The 19,384-nt window shown below is 36.9% G+C and overlaps 1 protein-coding gene across 1 annotated transcript in view; it reads left to right on the forward strand.

The window, feature by feature from the left end:
- CNTNAP2 (contactin associated protein like 2) overlaps positions 1-19,384 on the forward strand; it is a 1,004,683-nt gene that overhangs the window by 605,283 nt on the left and 380,016 nt on the right. Inside the window, exon 10 of the mRNA XM_018075661.2 lies at positions 4,299-4,470. Within this exon, the coding sequence (XP_017931150.2) occupies positions 4,299-4,470 (172 nt within the window). The remainder of the gene's footprint in view (positions 1-4,298; positions 4,471-19,384) is intronic.

A 19,384-nucleotide genomic window follows, 5' to 3' on the forward strand; every position in this document is an offset into this window, starting at 1 on the left:
TATAATGCCACAGAAGAAAAACTGTCTTCTTGTTACAATAAAATTTGCATTACATTTCAAGGAAAATCTGAGTGTTTAATATAGGGATACTAAATAATATCAAAATGTACATTCAGACCCTGGTATGGTATTTCATTCTTTCATTTCAGGCCAGATCTCAGAAACAAGTAGTTTAAATCAGATGTTTAAAGACATATTCTGACTGTATGTTCTTCCATTATTATACCATGGACCTGAACGTATTCTTCCTTCAACTTCCTTTCTTATAATGCCTTTGATAGAACATTATTCAGCTGATTGGAAGAGAGACATAATAGACCTTGACACTGGAAAAGGAATATTTTTTTTTAATTTCAGAAGTGTTTTATTATACTGTATTTGTTTGATTTTTTTTTTTATTTTAATATATAAAGAGACTTCTAACATAGAAAAGAGCATGAATTAAAACTATAGATTTTCTGATTTTTCTTGCAAGTTTGAAATAGGATCAGGAGCTGGATCAAGAGTTTGGACTGTTCTGTATTTGGTAAGTCAGAATGAAGTCCTGGATACAAATTTTATCAAATGCAAGAAAATTCAGATTTAATCCATGTCTGACCTTTGCAGGATAATCCATCTCTTTGTGGTCTTAAAATGTGAAAAATAAAATTGTAAGATACAGATTCTGTATGGAAAAAGTCAGAAAGCTGTAGAAATTACAGGATAACAGAGTTTACCTGACTTTAAAATGCATTTGTAATCATAAGCATGAACATTGTTTTAAATGTCTAAACTGCATTTTATGTGCATTTTGTAAATGTACATAGTTTGTTGTCAACAAGAAGATCAATACAGTACTGTCCAAATTGTTCATTCATTATTTAGCCTTTCTAGTGACACCATTACTGTCAGCTTTGGTTATAGAACTTCATTTATTTAAAATTTCATTCACTGTGGGAAGGATGAGGAAGTGAATCATGTCTCAATAATGGAAATCTGGAAGGAGAAGGTGTTGTCGTGTGTATTGAATTAACAACCACAAGGTACTAGGTCATTTTGAGGTTTATGTTTCAGGCAGAAGCGTTGCTCAAATGATTATTGCTGGAATTATCTTAAGTGTTCAGGTCCCACCAAAATTAATGGGCATTAGACTAGTAGTTCAAAACCAGTGTAGTTTTTATATACAAGGCTTATCTGGTTGCTTTTGAAATTATCTCTGCATAATTATCTGTTATAGTATAGCATGACTGAAATGCCTTGACACCCAGTCAGCCTCACAGACAATTTATGCAATGTGCTGTAATAGTGCATAAACTCCCCCACCCCCTTCCAGTTTTCTTACATGACGAAAAACAGCAAATGGAGTAGCAGCAAGACAAGCAAAACAAAGACATACGAATGAGAAAATTACAGCCTTCATCCACTGATAGCTACAGCAAAAATCAGAATCTCAAGATGACTAATGCTCAGTGTACCCTACTCTCTTCAGTAATAGAGGAAAGCTTGATTTATGTAGTTAGTATGGAGCAGCTGCCATCTCCAGCTACTCCATCCCACGACTCTTTCCTTCTCCAGTCAGTGAATGCAGGGACCTGGGGTCTCCACCACGGCTGAGGGACCCAGCTGCCACCTTCCTGCCACCAGTAGCAAAGCACAGAGAGCGCCCTAGAGAGCAATAATAACTGTGCACTAATATTGTGTATGCCAAGAACTGATACTTAGATGCAGTGAAGCTGAGAATCACATATTGGAATACCTCTGTGGTTTGTTCTTGAATGGTATCAAGTACTAGTAGCAATTTGCTTAAATATATTGTTAAAGCTGATAATACATTTGTAACTTAGATATCTAGTTCATACTCTTTATGATGTGAAGAGTGAATTGTGGTTCTTGGTTTTGATCTACTTTTCAGTTAGTGTTTGAAGGATGGTGGATAATCTTTCATTGTATTCAGATACATCTGTCTAATTTCTCTGACTTTGCTAGGTTTACATGAACATTGCTAAGAATTTATCCCAGTGTTGGTAACTTTGAATTTAATATTAAAAATGAAGGAATTATGGAAGTGCTCTGAACTGGAAGATGATACGTAGGTTTCCTGCACAGCTCTGCTGATGCACTGAAGATCTAAATGGCCATGTGCTTGGTGTTAGTTTGGGGATTCTTGTTTGGAAGCAGTTATGGGGAACGTTCAGTGACAGTTTAGAAAACAGACAGTTATACTGCAAGAGTGACCTGCTTAAATATAATTGGAGAAAGCATCTATTAGGAACATGAAAATATTGTGCTTGCATCCTCCAAACAGAGAATTAACTTGCATTTTTGTCTCTCTGTACTGTTGTCTGTAAAGTCTTTAACAGTTTAATCAGTTACTGGAAAAAAAACCCTTGAAAAAAGTTGGAGGCAGATTTCTGAAAGCCCTGTCCCCTTTTCATCAGATAGGTCACTAGTCAGTGCACATGATGGGAAGACAAGATAAATTATGTCCCTACAACTTGATTTTTCTGCCAGTCCAAAATAAAAATGAGGTTATTATGCACTAGTTAGGCATTTGGGGGATTCCTAGGAGCTTTCCTTCTCCAGTGGATGTGTATTAGTGTGAGGGGTATATTTGCCTTCCTCGTAGAAGTTTATGACTCCTTGCAATTTTACTCCAGATGTGATATGACCCCAAGGCAAGCCTTTGCCTAACTCCTTAAAGTACCTGTCAGAGCTAACTTTTAGCTTTGTCACTGCTTAATTACTATAGCATCTCTGATTAATTCTGTACCACCATCAGTGAACTCTGAAGTAAATGTTTACTGAAGTGAGTAGGGGAAATTTAGGAGCCACCAACAGTAAATTTAGATGATGGGCAAGCTTGTTTCAGAAAACCTTAAAAAGCGTTACTGATTATATGAATGCTTTGGCAAAACCTTTCAGTTAAAATGTGACTTGATTATATTTTGGGAAAGACTTATGTTTAACTTGGGGGTTTTTTAGTGCCAAAGTAGACATCATCTGTCCTCAAGCCACAGTTGCTTGCTTCTGTCCTCTATTTATTGCCCTCCCTTTCAGCCAATTCAACTGTTTGTGTGACATGTGATAAACTGTGTTCAAGAACGGAAGTTAAAATTATGTTCATTCCCTTTTTTTCCTGCTGCTGTTCAAAGTATTGGTTTGATAATCTGTAATTCTCCTGTCTCCACAAATGGTATAGAAAAGGTAGTAAGGCATTGCAGATAGACAAGTTGGCTGGGAAAGTGGGAGAAGGAATGGGAGCTGCATAATCTGTCTTAGCTACCAAAACAAATGTGTGTGATTTTTTTCCCCTTGACAGACAAGTACTGAGTGGCTGGTCATCTACCTAGCTGAACTCTGCTACACCATTATGCATTTTCAAACTTTTTACCTTTTTTTACCAATAAATTGTTGTTAGCCCCTCTCTCTTCCTTCCTGATCTCATGGACCTCTTGAACAGATTCTGTCTAAATTATTTTCTTGAAGGTTTTTCAGGGAGGTCATTGTTAAAGATTTATAAGTAGTGAATGAAGCTCTCCACTGTCTTATCGAGGACATTTTTCTCAAGTAAATTGACACATTCACTTCCGAAGGGCATTCAGTTAGACAATTGCATACAAACATCCTCTGTCTCCTTGCCTTTTAGCCTGAGCAAGACACTAATTCATTCTCATCTCTTATAAACCACCTTCAAACAGACAAGAAAATAAATGTATTCAGAGCAAAACTGAAAATACTACAGAATGTCCTCAGATTCCTCAGAAGTGGTCCAGGATATTAGATTTTAGGGCTATTTTCAAGTTTACAGAAAGTTTCCAATGTAAGTGTTCATTGCCCATGAACAAAAAGACAAAGTGACAAAAAGGGGAAGCCTGGTTCTAGAGAAAGCTGAACTGGAAATTCACTTCATGGTATACATGGAATATATTTTTATTCAGAAAAATCAGAGAAATTGGAATGTGATTCCTAAAATATAACAAGGAGATAAATCGTTTTCCTATTCCCTTAATATTTGTGTGAGAGAGAAAGAATGAGAAACAGCAGTATAGAACTGGAGGAGGAGGAGAAGGGTAAGAGAAGACTTCCACCTTTTAGACAAAAATTAGTTGATCATCAGCTGTACTATATAAATTCTTTCAGGTAGTTGCCAATTACTTAACAATATTTCCATGTTAATGAATAACTGTGTAATAAATCATTGCCACATAGTCTTTTTTTCTTCCCTCATCTCGAAAACATCTCTCTTTTCCTATGAAAAAAACCTGGCTTAAGTAATAGTATATGCAGTTTATAATGCTCTTTATTTTGGTGCTCTACAGGGTTTCCTGTACAGATGAATGACTCAGATCACTCGCTACTTCAGCATTCTTTTCAAGGATGCATGCAGTTTATTCATGTGGATGATCAGCTGGTGGATTTGCACGCGGTGGAGCAAGGCCAGCTGGGAAGCTTTGCTAATGTCACCATTGACATGTGTGCCATTATTGACAGGTAAGTTGCAGAGAGATCACCCATAGTATGGTACACTGATATGTCCTGCATATTCTGAAAATATACAGTGATACAGAAAAGATGGTCCTGACACTGTCAGTGATCATGTCAAGGTGGTCCTACCTTTTTAGCAGTGGGAACCATGCTTAGGTGATGGAGAGGATGGCTTTAAATTGTAGACTGTGTAGGGTGCAGTGGAAGACATGTCTCAAATCTCCCCACTCACAGGCAGAGGAGGAGGTGAAAAGTTCTTGTAAGTCAGATTCATCCTACAGATCAATAATAGGGCTGCCTTGAATAGAGGAATTTTGTCTGTTTCTTAGAGTGTTATGGAGATCTTTTTGCAACTAGAAGTTGTGCTTCCTGGCTTCAGTGCCTTCTGGATTCGCTGAATTCCTCAGAGAACTAAAGCAGGCCCACATGTTTGCATATCTGTGCATGTAATAAATGCTCAAACTTTATTAAAATATTGCTTACTGGGTTTGCTTGTTTGTTGGTTTTTTTCCAAACTGAGAAGAGTAATTCAGAATTAGTGCAGCCTTTTCCTCTGAGCCCTACCTTTTCATCCACTTATGTGTTTTTATTTATGTTGCTTCTGATTAATAGTTTTTTGTTGGCAAAAAAAGAAAATACTAGGAAAGACAGGGAAAGAACAAGTAGCCCAACTCCTGAATGCAGGCAACATGGCTTATCATGAAAATTACTTGTATATTAAACCCATTCAGCTGAAAATCTGAAAATAGCTTTTTTAAATACAGCTATGAAAGAAGCAAAGAGTACAAGATCATAGAACCCTAGAATAATTCAGGTAAAAGGCACCTACTGGAATTCATGTGGTCCAAACCCCATTCAATGCAGGGCCAACTTCAAAGCTAAATCAGGTTACTCAGGGCCATGCCCTGAATTGACTTCTGAATATCTCCAAGGATGAAGATTCCACAAGCTGAGTAACTGGATATCATCAGCAAATATCTGCTTGGTAAAGAAGTGCATATGCTTTTCATTTCCTACTGTACACTAGGAGACTCTCAAAGAAATAGATGCTATTGTAAAAAATGAAGTATGACGTACTGCTTTGGTCTTGCCAAATGTCTTCTCTTCCTGAAATGTAAACATCCATTTGCACTAAACAAGTTGTGGTGAGTTGACCATGACCAGCAGCCAAACACCTACCCTAACTTTTGCTCTCTTCCCTCTCCTGGGAGATGCGCAGAAAACCAGAAGGAAGGTGAAAAGACTTGTGGATTAAGATGACAGTTTAATAAGAAAAGCAAAAGCTGCACATGTAAACAAAAAAACAAAAACAAAACAAAACAAACAAACAAAAAAAAAAGGAATTCACTCACTACTTTGCATCAGCAGGCAAATGTCCAGCTGCTCCCTGGGAAGCAGGCCCTCAGCACGTGTAATGGTTGTTTGGGAAGAGAAACTTCCTCCTCCATTCTCTTGAGTTTCTATTGCTGGGCATGACATTGTACGGTATGGGATTTGCAATGGTCAGTTTGGGTCAGCTACCCCAGCTACGTTGCCATCTAAATTCTTATCCACCCTCATCCTCCTGGCCTTTATGGGGAAGAGTGTGAAGAGAAAGCCTTGATGTTGTGTAAGCCCTCCCCAGCAGCAGCCAAAACAGTGGTCTGTTACCAACATGGTAGCAGCTGGGAAACACAGCACCCATGGGCTGCTGTGAAGATTAACTTAGTAACTTCATCCCAGACAGACCCAGTATACCACTTGAGTAATGTCAGTGTTAAGGAGCATGCTTTGTGGTGTACCACTGAGTTGTTCTGGCATGTCCTTATATTGGTTATTCTGGCATAATTTATATTCTGGCATACCTTATATTGCTGCTCCTCATGACCCTGTTGAAGGCTGAAGTCATAGTGAAAAGAGGAAGTGACAAGCTGCTGTCATAGCCATGGAGTTTGTTCTGTCTCTTCACGCATATCTGAAATTAAAACGAACTTCTGTGGTTAGTATTTGGCAGTTTGAATTGCTTGGTTTTATTTTGAATATTTGTTTTTTGGAAATGTAAACTAACTTGGAAGAAAGAATGTGAAGATACAGCTAATTAAGTCTTTGCTTTTCCCCCAGTGGATAAATCTAAGCTTATGTGGCAGTTTGTATTGATCCCAAAGATTGAACCCACTTATGTGAGTTTCTATTAGAAATAATTCAGTTATTATAGGGAAGTTAAGCTTTTACAATGTATTACTATGTAATTACAAGTAACTTGCAGAGTAAGTTAATTAGAATCAAAGCTTTACAATGCATTTATGAAAAATAAGACTTAAGACTTCCTGTATGTCAAGCAGCTTACTTTGGAAGTTAACTTCATATAAAAGTTACTATTTAGAAGCTATTTCTTTCTATAACGCATCATATACATTTAAATATTTCGTATGCTATATGCCACATAAAAATATTATATATAGTGGCCTTCCATTATGTGACAATATTGTTATGCTTTATATATGTATATGTAGTGTATTATATATTACATTTATTATATTTATAAAATCTGTATTCATAACATATTTTGGCATAAATAACAGTGTTTCAGATATGGTTATGTATGTATGTCTTCTTTATATAAAAGATGTATTCTCACTCTGTTTCTCTCTTCTACCTTGGACACTGGTATCATCCTCATATAAATTAAAATTGTATGTCTTACATTTATGCTTTTTAATCACAGGAAGATTGTGTTGCAAGCAGAGTAACAATTGTGTAATCATAGGAAATTAGAATAGTATTCAAAGAATTTTCTTAGGGTTGGCTTTGTTTTCTGCAGTGATTGAGATGTAATCAAGTTTGTTGTTTTCCCACAGTCAAGTTTATTTCTCTGTAGTTTGCACTTCAAAACAAAGCCTTTGGCTGAGAAATAACAATACCAAGCTTTAGATCTGATTGGATTTTCATTTCTGTCTTATTAACATGTGCAAATAAGAGTTTACAAGCACTTTTATTACAATATGCCACTATATATAACATTTTTTATGTGACTTTCTTTTAAAGAGTCTGAGTACCATGTGTGCTATATACCATCTCAATTTCACTTCCTTTGAAATGGGGACATACTCATGGTGTGTTATAATGGGATCCTCCTGCTTTTTTTAAATAAGTTTGGATCTGAATCATAAAGGCTTCAGTCATCATCAACATGGAAATTGCTTTCGTAGCCACACTTCAATGAAGACCCCCACTGGGCAAAAAGATAAGCTGTCACATTGAATTATTCCTGCTGTAGACTTCCACCATTTGATTCGGAGGACAAAAGGTGTAAAAAAAGTTGTAAATGATGGCATTTTTCATCATTAACCAGAGTGGTTAGTAAGGAGGGGACAGTTTTTTCTATAAGAGTTTAACAAAAGGTGCTGAAGGTTGGTTGAGTTCTCATGTTGTACCTGCATGGAGGTAACTGTATCCAAAGTCCCAGGTTCTGCCAAGCTAAACACTGGCCCCTGTATGGAAAAGGTTTCTGCATTTTATTTCCAGTAGCTTTTTAAGATGTTTCAAGAGTAGTCATGTTAGTGTATTACACTTGTACTTGGGAGATAAAAGTTCTGTCCATGTCACAGGTTGGAATGGAAGGCTTAGACAAAATTTATTAAAGAAGCCCTTCTGTTGAGTCATGAGGTGCAGAAAGGACTACCTTGCTTTCTAAACTCCTTCTCAGAGAGGAGACTGAGTGGCTGGATCCAATCTTAGCCTCAGATTATGTCAACGGTTTAAATTTAAGGAATTACAGAGATGTGATTGAACCCCTTTTGTCCTGCAGGTTTTAATGCTTGGCAAAATGAGAATATTTATATAAAATGAATCATTTATTATTACAAATGATCAGATAAAAGATCTTAGAATTATTTACTTCACAATATAAAAACTAAAAATACTAGTAGTATAGTATAAAATATGATAGTGCACTATATTGACACAATTATATTAAAGCTAGAAAAAGAAATAGTTATTAAGTAGAGATTTGATGTAACTCACCCATACCAGTGCTCTTGGGGAGATCTCTTTTGCTCAACCTCCAGGAGTATCCTTGGAGTGCATCCGCAGCCAGGGGAGGAATCTCCACACATACACCCCAAGAAGGGTTATGTTAGAAGAACCTGACTTCATTGAAAGCAGACTGGGCTTTTATAGTATAAAATGATTGGCTGCTAGTCACAAATTTACAGACCAGCCACTAGCTTATCTATCACATCCAACTTCAAGAAGCAGAATGTGTGCCTGCAGTTTGGTAAACAAGGACGGTTTTAGCATAATTCAACACCCAAAACAACACCCTTGCACACTGGTAACTCTTCACAGATAACTTGCTTGGTGTCTTTCACTGTTTACATTCTCTGATTGGATTTTCTTATCCAAGGGTAGGCCCTCCTGCCACAAACAATGATTTTTCATTTTCAGTTTTCCCCTCCTCACATGAACATTTTGCTATTGCAAAGACTACAAGCTGACATCTTATTACAGGGGAACACCAAGGCAAAGGGACATTCTCTTTTTACCAGTGGCCAAATAATATATATACATATCATTTCATACAGGTATGTATATAGTAACTACAGGCAGTAAAAATGCTACTGAGAAAAAAATAATCAGCCCTGTTTCTGTCTCTTAATTACCTCTAAGTATTAGTAATGGAAGTTGCATTGTTGTCATGGTGATCAACATGCTCGATCAACCGGTCACAGTGATCAACCTGTGCTGCTTTTGACAGCACAGGTCCCTATACACCTCCTTTACTTAACATTAACAATCTAACCTGTTATTACAGTCCACATGGTACTGTTGTTCTTTAGGATTTTAGTACAGGACATTGAATAGGAATTATTACTCACAACTAATTTATCCCAACAGTCTTTGAGACTTCTAAATCTTACCTTACTTTGTTGCAGCTAGAATTATGGAATTTAATCACTGAATCATAATTAGGAGTTACTCAAATAATTTCAAAATATAGTGTCAAATCTGTCATTGAAGACTTTGCAGCATATAAGCCAATTTTAATGAAAATCTCTATGTACCATAACAGGTGATGTGACAAAAATGGTGGGAAAAAATGAAAAATTTTCATGTTTCTGGTGTTTTATGAATGTGTAAATTGTGTGATTCCCTCTGTAACACAGTGAGATGAATTAGATGCCATTTTTGATAATAATTTCATGTTATAGAATTAATTTAAGCAATGAGATACGTGCAACAGAACATTTCTGGATGATTGTTTCTTAGCTGCTGTGGGGATACATTGTATGAGAGGGTGCCAGCATTTGGCTTTAATCCTGTAAAGCCACATTCTGTAAACTGCGTGATTGCCAATCAAAATTTGAGATAATTCATCTAAATAACAAAACACAGCAAGTATATTGGTACATAAAAAATGGCCACAATGTAACTGGCATCAAGATAAAATTGGCATTAGAAATCATCATTACAGATAGTATTAAAGATCTTCATTTCTGGCTCTTTACACAGACTTTAGGATTCTGGCCTTCCTCGCTGCTCTCCCCTCTCTCTGCCAATTCAGTGGTGAGGCAGACAGTGAGCAGTAAGACAGACATCATCCAGCAGTACTCTGCATAAGAAAATGACATAACAATGTCCTAACTGGAAGTAAAGCCTGCTTTGCAGTTGATTTTTTTTCCAAGAAAAGTTCACAAAAATTAAGTAAAATAGGACTGAGGAACAGCTGAAACTATACCATGACTTCAGCCTGCAGGTGTTCCTGGCCATATGGCTGGAAGACACTTCCTGCATGTGCCTTCTTTCTCTCCTCTTCCTCTCCCACTTCTCTCTGGAAGCACACAAACTTTTGATGTGGAAATGGAGATAAAAATTGTCTTTCAATACAAGAGGTTCAAGTGTGTTTACTTCATAATCCATCTCAGTCCAGAAAGGTCACTTTGTAGACAGAGATTTTACCTCAGATGACAGTGTTTTTAATACTGTGGCACTTCTCCCCTCTGTACCAGACTGTAACAACTGCCATATTATTAACATAAATCAATAGACAGATAGAAGATTACAAACTCTACAGAGCTAGCTGCAAAATAGGGATAGTGTAATTATCTTTCTCTTCATAGTATATCTTAGTTTTCTGCAATTTTTACTGTGAAAAAAATCTCAATTCTCTCATATTAAACTCTTTGAAACCCTTTAAACTCTTTAAAACTCTTTAAACTCTTTAAAAAAAAAGAACTCTTTAAAAATCAGGGGAAAGTAGGCATGAGAAACATTAAAAGTTGAATGAACTGGGTTTTTCCATGTGTGACCAAACTTTATCCCTTGCACACAGCTGGAAAACTTAGATCATGGAAACTTCCAAAAAAAAAAAAAAAAAGGCAGCACTAAGGAATGTAGTAGGACTGCATGGACAGAAGGTGAAAATGTGAGGTTCCCTGTGTGGAACAGTATGACTAATGACCCAGACTGTTAAATAACTTAATAGTGTAATCAGTAACTGTTTAAGTAAATTGGGTTGTTTGAATGCTATTTTATGCCTTTTCCATGTTTTGGGGGGTTTTTTTACATTTAGACTTATATTACACAGGTTACAATAGTCAATGATATTGTTATGAGACTCTTTCAAGTAACTTAGTGGGTTATATATCATCTTTTCACTGGACATTTTGAAATCTCCAAAAATCCTCAGTTGTTCTTTGTCTCATATTTAGTCCCACATAAGCTACTCAGGGAGAGGAAAAAAAAATCTTCTTTCATTTTAACTCTAAGAAATATAAATACTTTTTTTACAATTATTAAAAATGGAGGCTAGTGAAATAATTTTCTAGAGCAAGTGGATTATTTGTTCATGATAAATACTTGTTCTTGCTAAAACAAAAGGTAAGTTAGTAAACATTTAGGTGTATTGAAGGAGGATGAATATGTAAAGCAGAGTTCTGGATAACTTGACAGGTACTAGTGGTGGTCTCTGAGCTGCAGGGTTCATTCCCTCCATGGCTTGCGAGAAGAGTACCAGCACTGAGTTTGTCCTTGGGAGTTGAGTGGCACAGGATGTATCAGGGATGCCCAGCAGCGGTGCCCAGCACACGGTCACCAAGGGCAGGGACAGCACACTGAGCCTCCTGGGCACAAGGTCTGCCTTGGGGCCAGTATCCCAAAGGCCTTCCTCTGAAGGATGTTTGGCAGAGGATGGGGCTAATGCAAGTGGAGCTGTAGATGGAGGACCCCTTCGCCCCCATGGCACAATGCCACCATCCTGTCACACAGCAATCACAGTGCAGGGTAAAAGGGATCATCCTTCCATCTCCCACTTCCAAAGCTGGCCTGGGGCCTGCCCGAACACATAAGAGAGATAGTCATGGAGGAGCTGGTAGAATTACTTGGAGGGAGGCTGGGGGAGGAGGATTGGAGGCTGGACAAGGCTGCTGGAGGTTCTCCACTGCAATGCCAGCTCCCAGCAGGGCCCTCTTCAAAGCTCATCTAAAGGACTGAAATATTTTTTCAGCTGGATAGCCATGGCAACACCAAGGGAATGCCTTCAGAAGCATGGCAGAACTCACTGTCCTCATTCCTGCTGTGGAACCAGGGACCAGCAGTCATAAGAAAAGAGATGCAGAGATGTTGCAAGGGTCCCAGTGCTTTGGAGCACTCACTGGTGGCCTGCCAGGTGTGGGAAGGATTCTTGCCCCAAAGGTGGATCAGGCTGAGTGCATTTGGTCACTCTTGAAAGCCTCTGACATGGTTCTAGGTAGGGCAGAATAGAGCTCGGACATTTCCTGGGAGGTGTGACCAGCCTTTGGAATGAGGAGGAAGGTCTTACTCATACGCTCAGGGAATAGCTGGTTGTCATCTATAGGGTCAAGAAGGAATTTTCCACCCGGGCAGACTGCCACTGGTCCCCAGCATTTTTTTTACTCTCTATTCAGCATCAAACATGTGATGGTAATAGTTCTCTGGGCCCCTTTGGCCAGGTTGCTGCCTGCTGTTCATGCCCCACAAAGACAGCCTCTCTCCCCTGCAGCACTTTTCACCTTCCTATGCAGCACTGAGCATGGCCCCTTGGCCTCCTTTGGGCCATTTTGGCCAGGTATCTGCTGACCTTGTGCCCCATATCTGGTGGGAGGAAGCTTTCTAAACTTCAAGGGTGGGCCCAGGGGTTCTTGTTCTCTGTGACACTGAGCACAGCCCTTATCAGGGCTCCTCTGGGCCCCTGCAGCTTGGTTCTTGCCCACTGCTCTTGTACCTCCAAGACATTACTTGTGCGCTGGTTCTCTCTGGCTCTCTCTCTTCCAGTCCCTTCACCATCTTTTTTGCCCTTCTTAGCAGCCTTTTTAAATAGTGGGGCCAAGTTTACAGGATTACATTCCCATACTGTGATCCCTCGTAATATAGGGATGCAATTATTGCAGCTGTAAGTGAATTGTTTCAAGACATGCTATTTCTGCATGCGTTTGTCTTGTGGGGTCCTTTTCAAAGAAAAAAACATGGTCTTAAGATGCATAGACTACCTGTTTGTTTTTTGAAGTATAAATCAAAACAGAGGGTTTAGTTTCTTAGTTACATGTAGGTGAAATCCTTGCCACTTAAAAACTGTTTATTTCCTAAAAGTCCTCTGAACAGAGGACCTTCATGGAAAGGGAATCCACCTCTACCCTTGCTCTGCCTGGTGATTCATCTAATCCACATTTGGATACAGGTCAGCGCCTGTCTCGTCACACTGAGCTCGTATCAAAATGTTGAGATTCTTTAACTGATTAGACAGAGTCCAGAGGCTTTCTGCACTCATTGCATTACATTTTGCAAACTAATTACTAAATGCGTGCTAGAAGATTTTTGTTCTCAGCCTTTTAATCAAGTTAAAAAACTGTGGAAGTTTCTTTGTGTCTGAATAAGATCATCAGCAATTTCAGCAGTACCATCAAGAGCTAACTGTTCCTCCTAGATGCCCCTAGGTAGTTATCCATAGAAAGAGACTGAATTATCATGCCTGGAAGAAGTGCCTGATTGTACATTGCCATTCCATGCTCATCACAGGTAATCGTGTTCCCTGAGCTGGCACAGGAGAGCATCCATTTGATTCACAGGCGTTTCTGATTTTACTTTTTTATTCCTGCCCAAGTCACTCTTAGGTACATCTGGTCAAACTTTATGTTTTCACCCTTGCAGCTTCAAATCTGATGACCTGCTTCAGCCAGCATGATTGCCCAGGCACATGCTGTGAGCTCCACAATATGGGGTTTTATGTTTGGTAGATGAGAGAGAAGGGGTTCCTGTCCCAAAGACACACAACTGCCTACATTTACTATTCTGGTAAGATTAGCAGGTAAAGGATTTGAAGAAAAGTTAATGATAATGGTAAACTTTTAAAATCTTATTTAAATAATATTACAAGCTCTTTTGGCAAAACCTCTGCTTTTTTGCTGTCTGCTTCAACATGACTGATATAGGAACAGCTTAATCAAATGGTGTAATCTACAATTTATGAAGGTCATGAGCAATGTCTTTGTGTGGAAATTAATTTCTTGTTTTTTCTAACATACATTAATTTACTCAGGGGACTTGATTGAATGTGCAGCTTGTATTGCATTCATATGTAATTATTATTTTATTCTCATTTTCCTGTGGGGAAGATGAGAGCACTGAGCAAATATCCACAAAGCTCTCTCTTGGACATGAAATTTATGCTCTCACAGGGCTAGATGCTAAATATTGACCTGATCCCATAATAACGCTGTCGAAACTAACTCCCTGGTTACTTAACTGAGTTCTGAAGTCAAACTGCTTTGATGACTCTCTCAAGTTATTCATCACTTAGTGCTTCTCATCAGTCCATACCTGGAGAAGATAGCATATTATGCAGATTTCTTATTATTATGTGATTAAGATATCTTCTCCTGAATGAACAGTGCTGCTATTCTCAATGAAACTGTCACTATATGATCATTTTCAAAAATAAACAAAACCATAATGTTGTCTCAACTTTAAAGTTTACAAAAAATTTAACCAATGCAAAAAAGTTTCAGTGGTTCATAGTAGTTCACATTACAACTAACCTTTAAACAAAACTAAAATAGCATCATCCTCTCACTTGCATTTGTTTATTAAATTCAAATCTTTCAGATATAAATATCAATACTTCTACTTTTTTTTCCTATTAAAAGAAAATGGATAATCACTATCCAAATAAAATAGACTATTGTTATCTGATTTTATTTGATTATATGCTGTAATTAGTAGGCATCCTAGTGCTTGACAGGTATGACATAATGTTGTAACAAGTAATTATGACATATGTTTTAAATATTTTCCAGATACTGGCATTTTTTTTGTGTACAGTACAATTATGATTATGACCAGTTTTATGACTGCAGCTCTGAATTTATAATCAGGTATTGAGCTGTGAGTAAATTTAACCTGTTCATTAGAAGTATATGCCTCTGGAGGACAGCCAATCCTCTTGGATTACTAGAATTTCTACTGGATATATTAGAAAGAGGTGTAGTTAAAACCATAGAATAACCATTTCATATTCTGGCAATACCTGTCTGAGGTAATAATTTTGAGCAAATGAGTATCTTACTAAAGTGTTGGATCCACTTTTTGTTCATACAGACAAACAATAAAGTCTCCAGAATAAGTCATTGGTCTTGCATACAACAGTATACAGAAAAGCATTTTTAGCTATTTGTGGATGGAGTTTGACTTTTAGAAAAATTGCCTTGCTATAGAGTTCTTTCTTTTTTTCCAGGAATCATTATAATTGTAAAATGAACATATTGAACTCATGCAGAATATTCATACTGATGAGATTCTAAAGAAATAGAATTATAAGTCTAATATACTAGAAGTGGTTTTGTAGTGGTTATAGGTTGCTCTTGAAAACTTGGATAAAAAAATAGTTGTAACTATACAGTCCCTGGGGACCAATGACACCTGGTATTTCTGTTGTGTTTATCATGACATCTTCCTTTAAAGAAAATGCAACTAGAGAAAGACTAAGACCTAGATTATTTACAGTATATACATGTAATAATGCTGCCTAACTTTTGTAGCTCTGCCTGTGGGAACAGGATGGAGTCACGAGGGAGGCACTTGAATTCTGTGTAGCATAAGTAGACATAAGCATTGAAGAGTGGGACTAACCACAGGCAAAATGCTGAGCAAGGTATTGAGATGAATTTAGGTGGAATATACATGTATGTAGTAATAAGGGGAGAACCTAATATACAATCCTTGCTCCCTACAGTGCTTATGTATTTTATCCAACAGCAGAATGCATAAATAATATCATACTTAGGTATGCTATATGATTAATTGGTTGATCCACAAGGATTTGACAGCAGACTAAGAGAGTGAAGAGAGGTTTAGTTTCTCTATTGCTTCTTCTGAAAACCTTAGGTGGTGAAGCAGCCAGATGGTGTTTTTCTGTATCACTTTCACTGTAGGCACATAAGCAGTTTTAAGGCCACATGGTGGTTGATCAAGATGGCACATAAACTTTGAGGTTGACCCCAGTTTTGAATTCTGCCTCTCTGGTTTTACATCAGAGTACTTGAGTTTCAGTTAAATCAACTTTCCTTTTTACAGTATGTTGAATAGAATTAAAGAAATAGAAACACACAAAAAGTTTATAATGAGACACTTTAGTCTTTGTGAGTCTGCAGATTTCTGTTGTGCATCAAAATAAAGGCAGGTGGCAATTCTTGATGAAAAATTGAGTTATAACCTAATCAGATTTCTTCTGAGGAATTGGAAAGAATAAAACTCCTTGGAGTTTTATGTCAGATGCTACTTGCTTAATCCTCGATATCTTCCTGGAAGGATAGTTTAAATGAACTAACTAATACAAGGTTTCAGTAGACAGGTCTTCCTTCATTCCCTCTAAATGTCACCAATAGATTAGATTATATTAGCTGTTTTTAAAAAGGTACAGAAAGGAAATGAATATTGAATAGAGATCTAGATTAGGAGAGATATGAATAGGATTGGGTTTCCCCAGAAGGAAAATACTTATTCTGCGCAGTAAATGTGTTCTATTTTTCCTGGTATAATACAAAAAAGGTTAAAAATAACATAATGAGTAGCCTCACCTGAATGATCCAAAAGAAAGTAAGTAAAATATTATTTTTACAAGACCCGTTAATTTAGAGGAATGCTTAACGGAACACTGTTTCATTTAAAACTGTTGAAAAAATATATTTTATATTTCCAATTTCTAAGACTTTTTATCTATGAAGAATGAAAAAAAAAATCATAGCTATAACATTTTTTTTCCTGGAAAGAGAATTTTTGTATTAATCCTATACTTGAATGTTTGCAACAAAATTTTCACTGGCACTTAGTTCTTGCAGTTTCTGTTACATAAAACTCTCAATTTTGATGAATAAGATTACATTCTGTAGAATTTACTTACAAAACAGTAACAAAAAAAAGGTGAAAACATGCTTATTCCAAACCAAGCTCTTCTACAATTCTATTCTATGATTATTAGGCTATGGTTTGTGCTGTTGCATTAGACCTCTAAAATTTTTGGTTAGGATAACATTCTGAAGAACCAGTAAAATGGCCCACTATGTTATTATGAGAGACTAAGAAATTCAGACATTTTATCATATATAAAAGCTATATTAAATAATGTACCTAATGACAGCTATAAACAAATGACTTATTTATTAGAAGATTCTCAGTGAAGCCAAAACTAGTTTAAATGTTTCGCACCTCTGAAATTCCTCTCATGTGCTTATTTGTTTAAATGAGGGTTCAGGTGTGATCTTAAATCACATCTGTGGTGAGACCCAGATCAGCATTCAGAGAGCAGTATTCAGATGGGCAGAAGAAGCAGCACAACATGCAAGGCTCCTCAGCTCCTCTTTTCCCTCTCAGTTGACTGTGATAGGAGCAACAGGTTCCAATTCTGTCTTAGAGAATTGATACAAGCAGAAATGTCTGCTTGGTAAGGCTCTATTAATTGCTTGTGTGATTGTTCTTTGTTAGTTGCCTAATTATCCTCTCAGGAAAATGTAGGGACCCTGCAGAAGTATCTTTCAGGCAAGATTCTGCCCACAACCTCCAAGTTGGACATTGTTTAATGTAGGTATCCTACACTGCAAACCAATTTTATGAAATGCAGAATACCTATTCAAAAAAATATGTAAACTAACCAAAGTAGAAAGAAAGCCAAAGAAAACTAAGTAGGTAGTTTGTTATTAGGTTTAGGGCAAGGAGGAGAGACAGACTACCCTACTGTCTACTTTCTGACTCCTAGAAAAAACATACGTATGATGTCTATGCATTTTACATTGGCAGTAACTTCTTTCAGTGGAATACTCATTCAATTTATACATTTTGCTTGTTAGAAACAATGTTGAGGAATAAGAAACTCAGTGTTCCAGTGGCGATTAATGCAAGACTTTTCCACTAGGGGAGGGGGAGAAAAGAAGGGATTTTAATCCCACAGTATAAGTAAGTGCATAGACATGAAAAACATTTTGTGTTTGTAATTGTGCCTAAGATTTAAAAGCCTTTACAGCTGCCTGTAAGGACCCTTAGATCAAGAATTTAAACTGGACTGACAAGATATAACAAAAGGAGACATTTTCTCTGTTATTATAGACTTCAGACCCATGGATATAATTTTTTGTGCCTTGAAAAAAAATCTGATTCTTGTTTCTCGAAAAGATAATTGTTGCTTGTACATTTGTTGCATTTATCTATTGCCATGCATTCAGCCAATACCATCTCTATTTTTCTGTTATTGTGATACATTTCGTTGTTAAGACAGACTTGTTAGGGGACAGCAGTTAATTTGACTTCAACTTTTTATTTTGGCACCTAATTGTTGCTCTATCAATCAGAAGTTTTTAGTCTAGGGGAAAGACTACAGCATCTTTATTTAGTTCTTCTTATAACTTTTCATGTCACAACACTGCGATTGTTGTGATTAATCCATATGATACTGTATGGATTTCATATAATTTGGATTATACATATAATGGATTTCAGTATTAGCTTTTGTAGATCATTCGTCGAACATTGATTCCAACAAGTTTGTAGAAGGATTTATTTGGATATTTATGTCAGTTCATCCTTATTCTCTTACAGATTTACATGGTCATTTCTAAAGTAACATTGTGAAATACTATTTAGAAATATTGACTCAACTGTTACTGATAGATTAACTACTGCTTACTATACTGTAATTGCAGGGGAAATGCTTTTGGGGTTTTTGAGCAGAACTGGTGCATAATATGAAATATAATATAGTTTGATTATTGGGGTTTAAATCATTAAATAGCCCTCCAATGGCTATTTATTTCCAATATGGAAAGTTTTCATCTAAAGGGAAGATTTATTCCGTGTTGAAATATCACGCAAAATTTTGTTTACTTTCTTCATTTCAGGCAGTTAATGAAAAAGCAAACAAGAGAAATTAGTCCAAAATAAATAGAGATTAATTCATATGTGATATGAGTCAAACAACAATGCTATCTAACTTTCAGTGCTCATTTCACTCAGTCTTACAGTTTTTAAGGGCTTCTAATTTTCCACTTAAAAATATGCTTCCTGCGTAGGGATGTTACTGATCTATCCTCCTGGATTTCTATTAAACGTGGAATTCCTTTCAGATCAAATTCCTAAAATTTTATGGCGTTGAAAAATTATCATTTTAAAGCTGACGTTGCTAGTCAATTTGTACACAAGCACAAGGGCAATCTTTGATACACCTTATCTCTTAACTTCCTATTCTGCAAAAGAATGCTACACATTCACTGTCAGTTTTAGTGCAGGTAGCTATTATTTTCACCTGTCTTTTCACTTTTGTAGTAAAAGAAGCCTACCAAGCTACAGAGAATTCTGGGGGAAAGAAGAAATCCAGCTCCTATAATTTTTCTTTTTATTTCAACATGAAAGACTATATGTGCTCTTTTTCTCTTTTATATCA

The sequence above is a fragment of the Manacus vitellinus genome, unplaced genomic scaffold (genome assembly GCF_001715985.3).
Source record: "Manacus vitellinus isolate BGI_N305 unplaced genomic scaffold, ASM171598v3 scaffold_3_pilon, whole genome shotgun sequence".
Taxonomy (NCBI): Eukaryota; Metazoa; Chordata; class Aves; order Passeriformes; family Pipridae; genus Manacus; species Manacus vitellinus.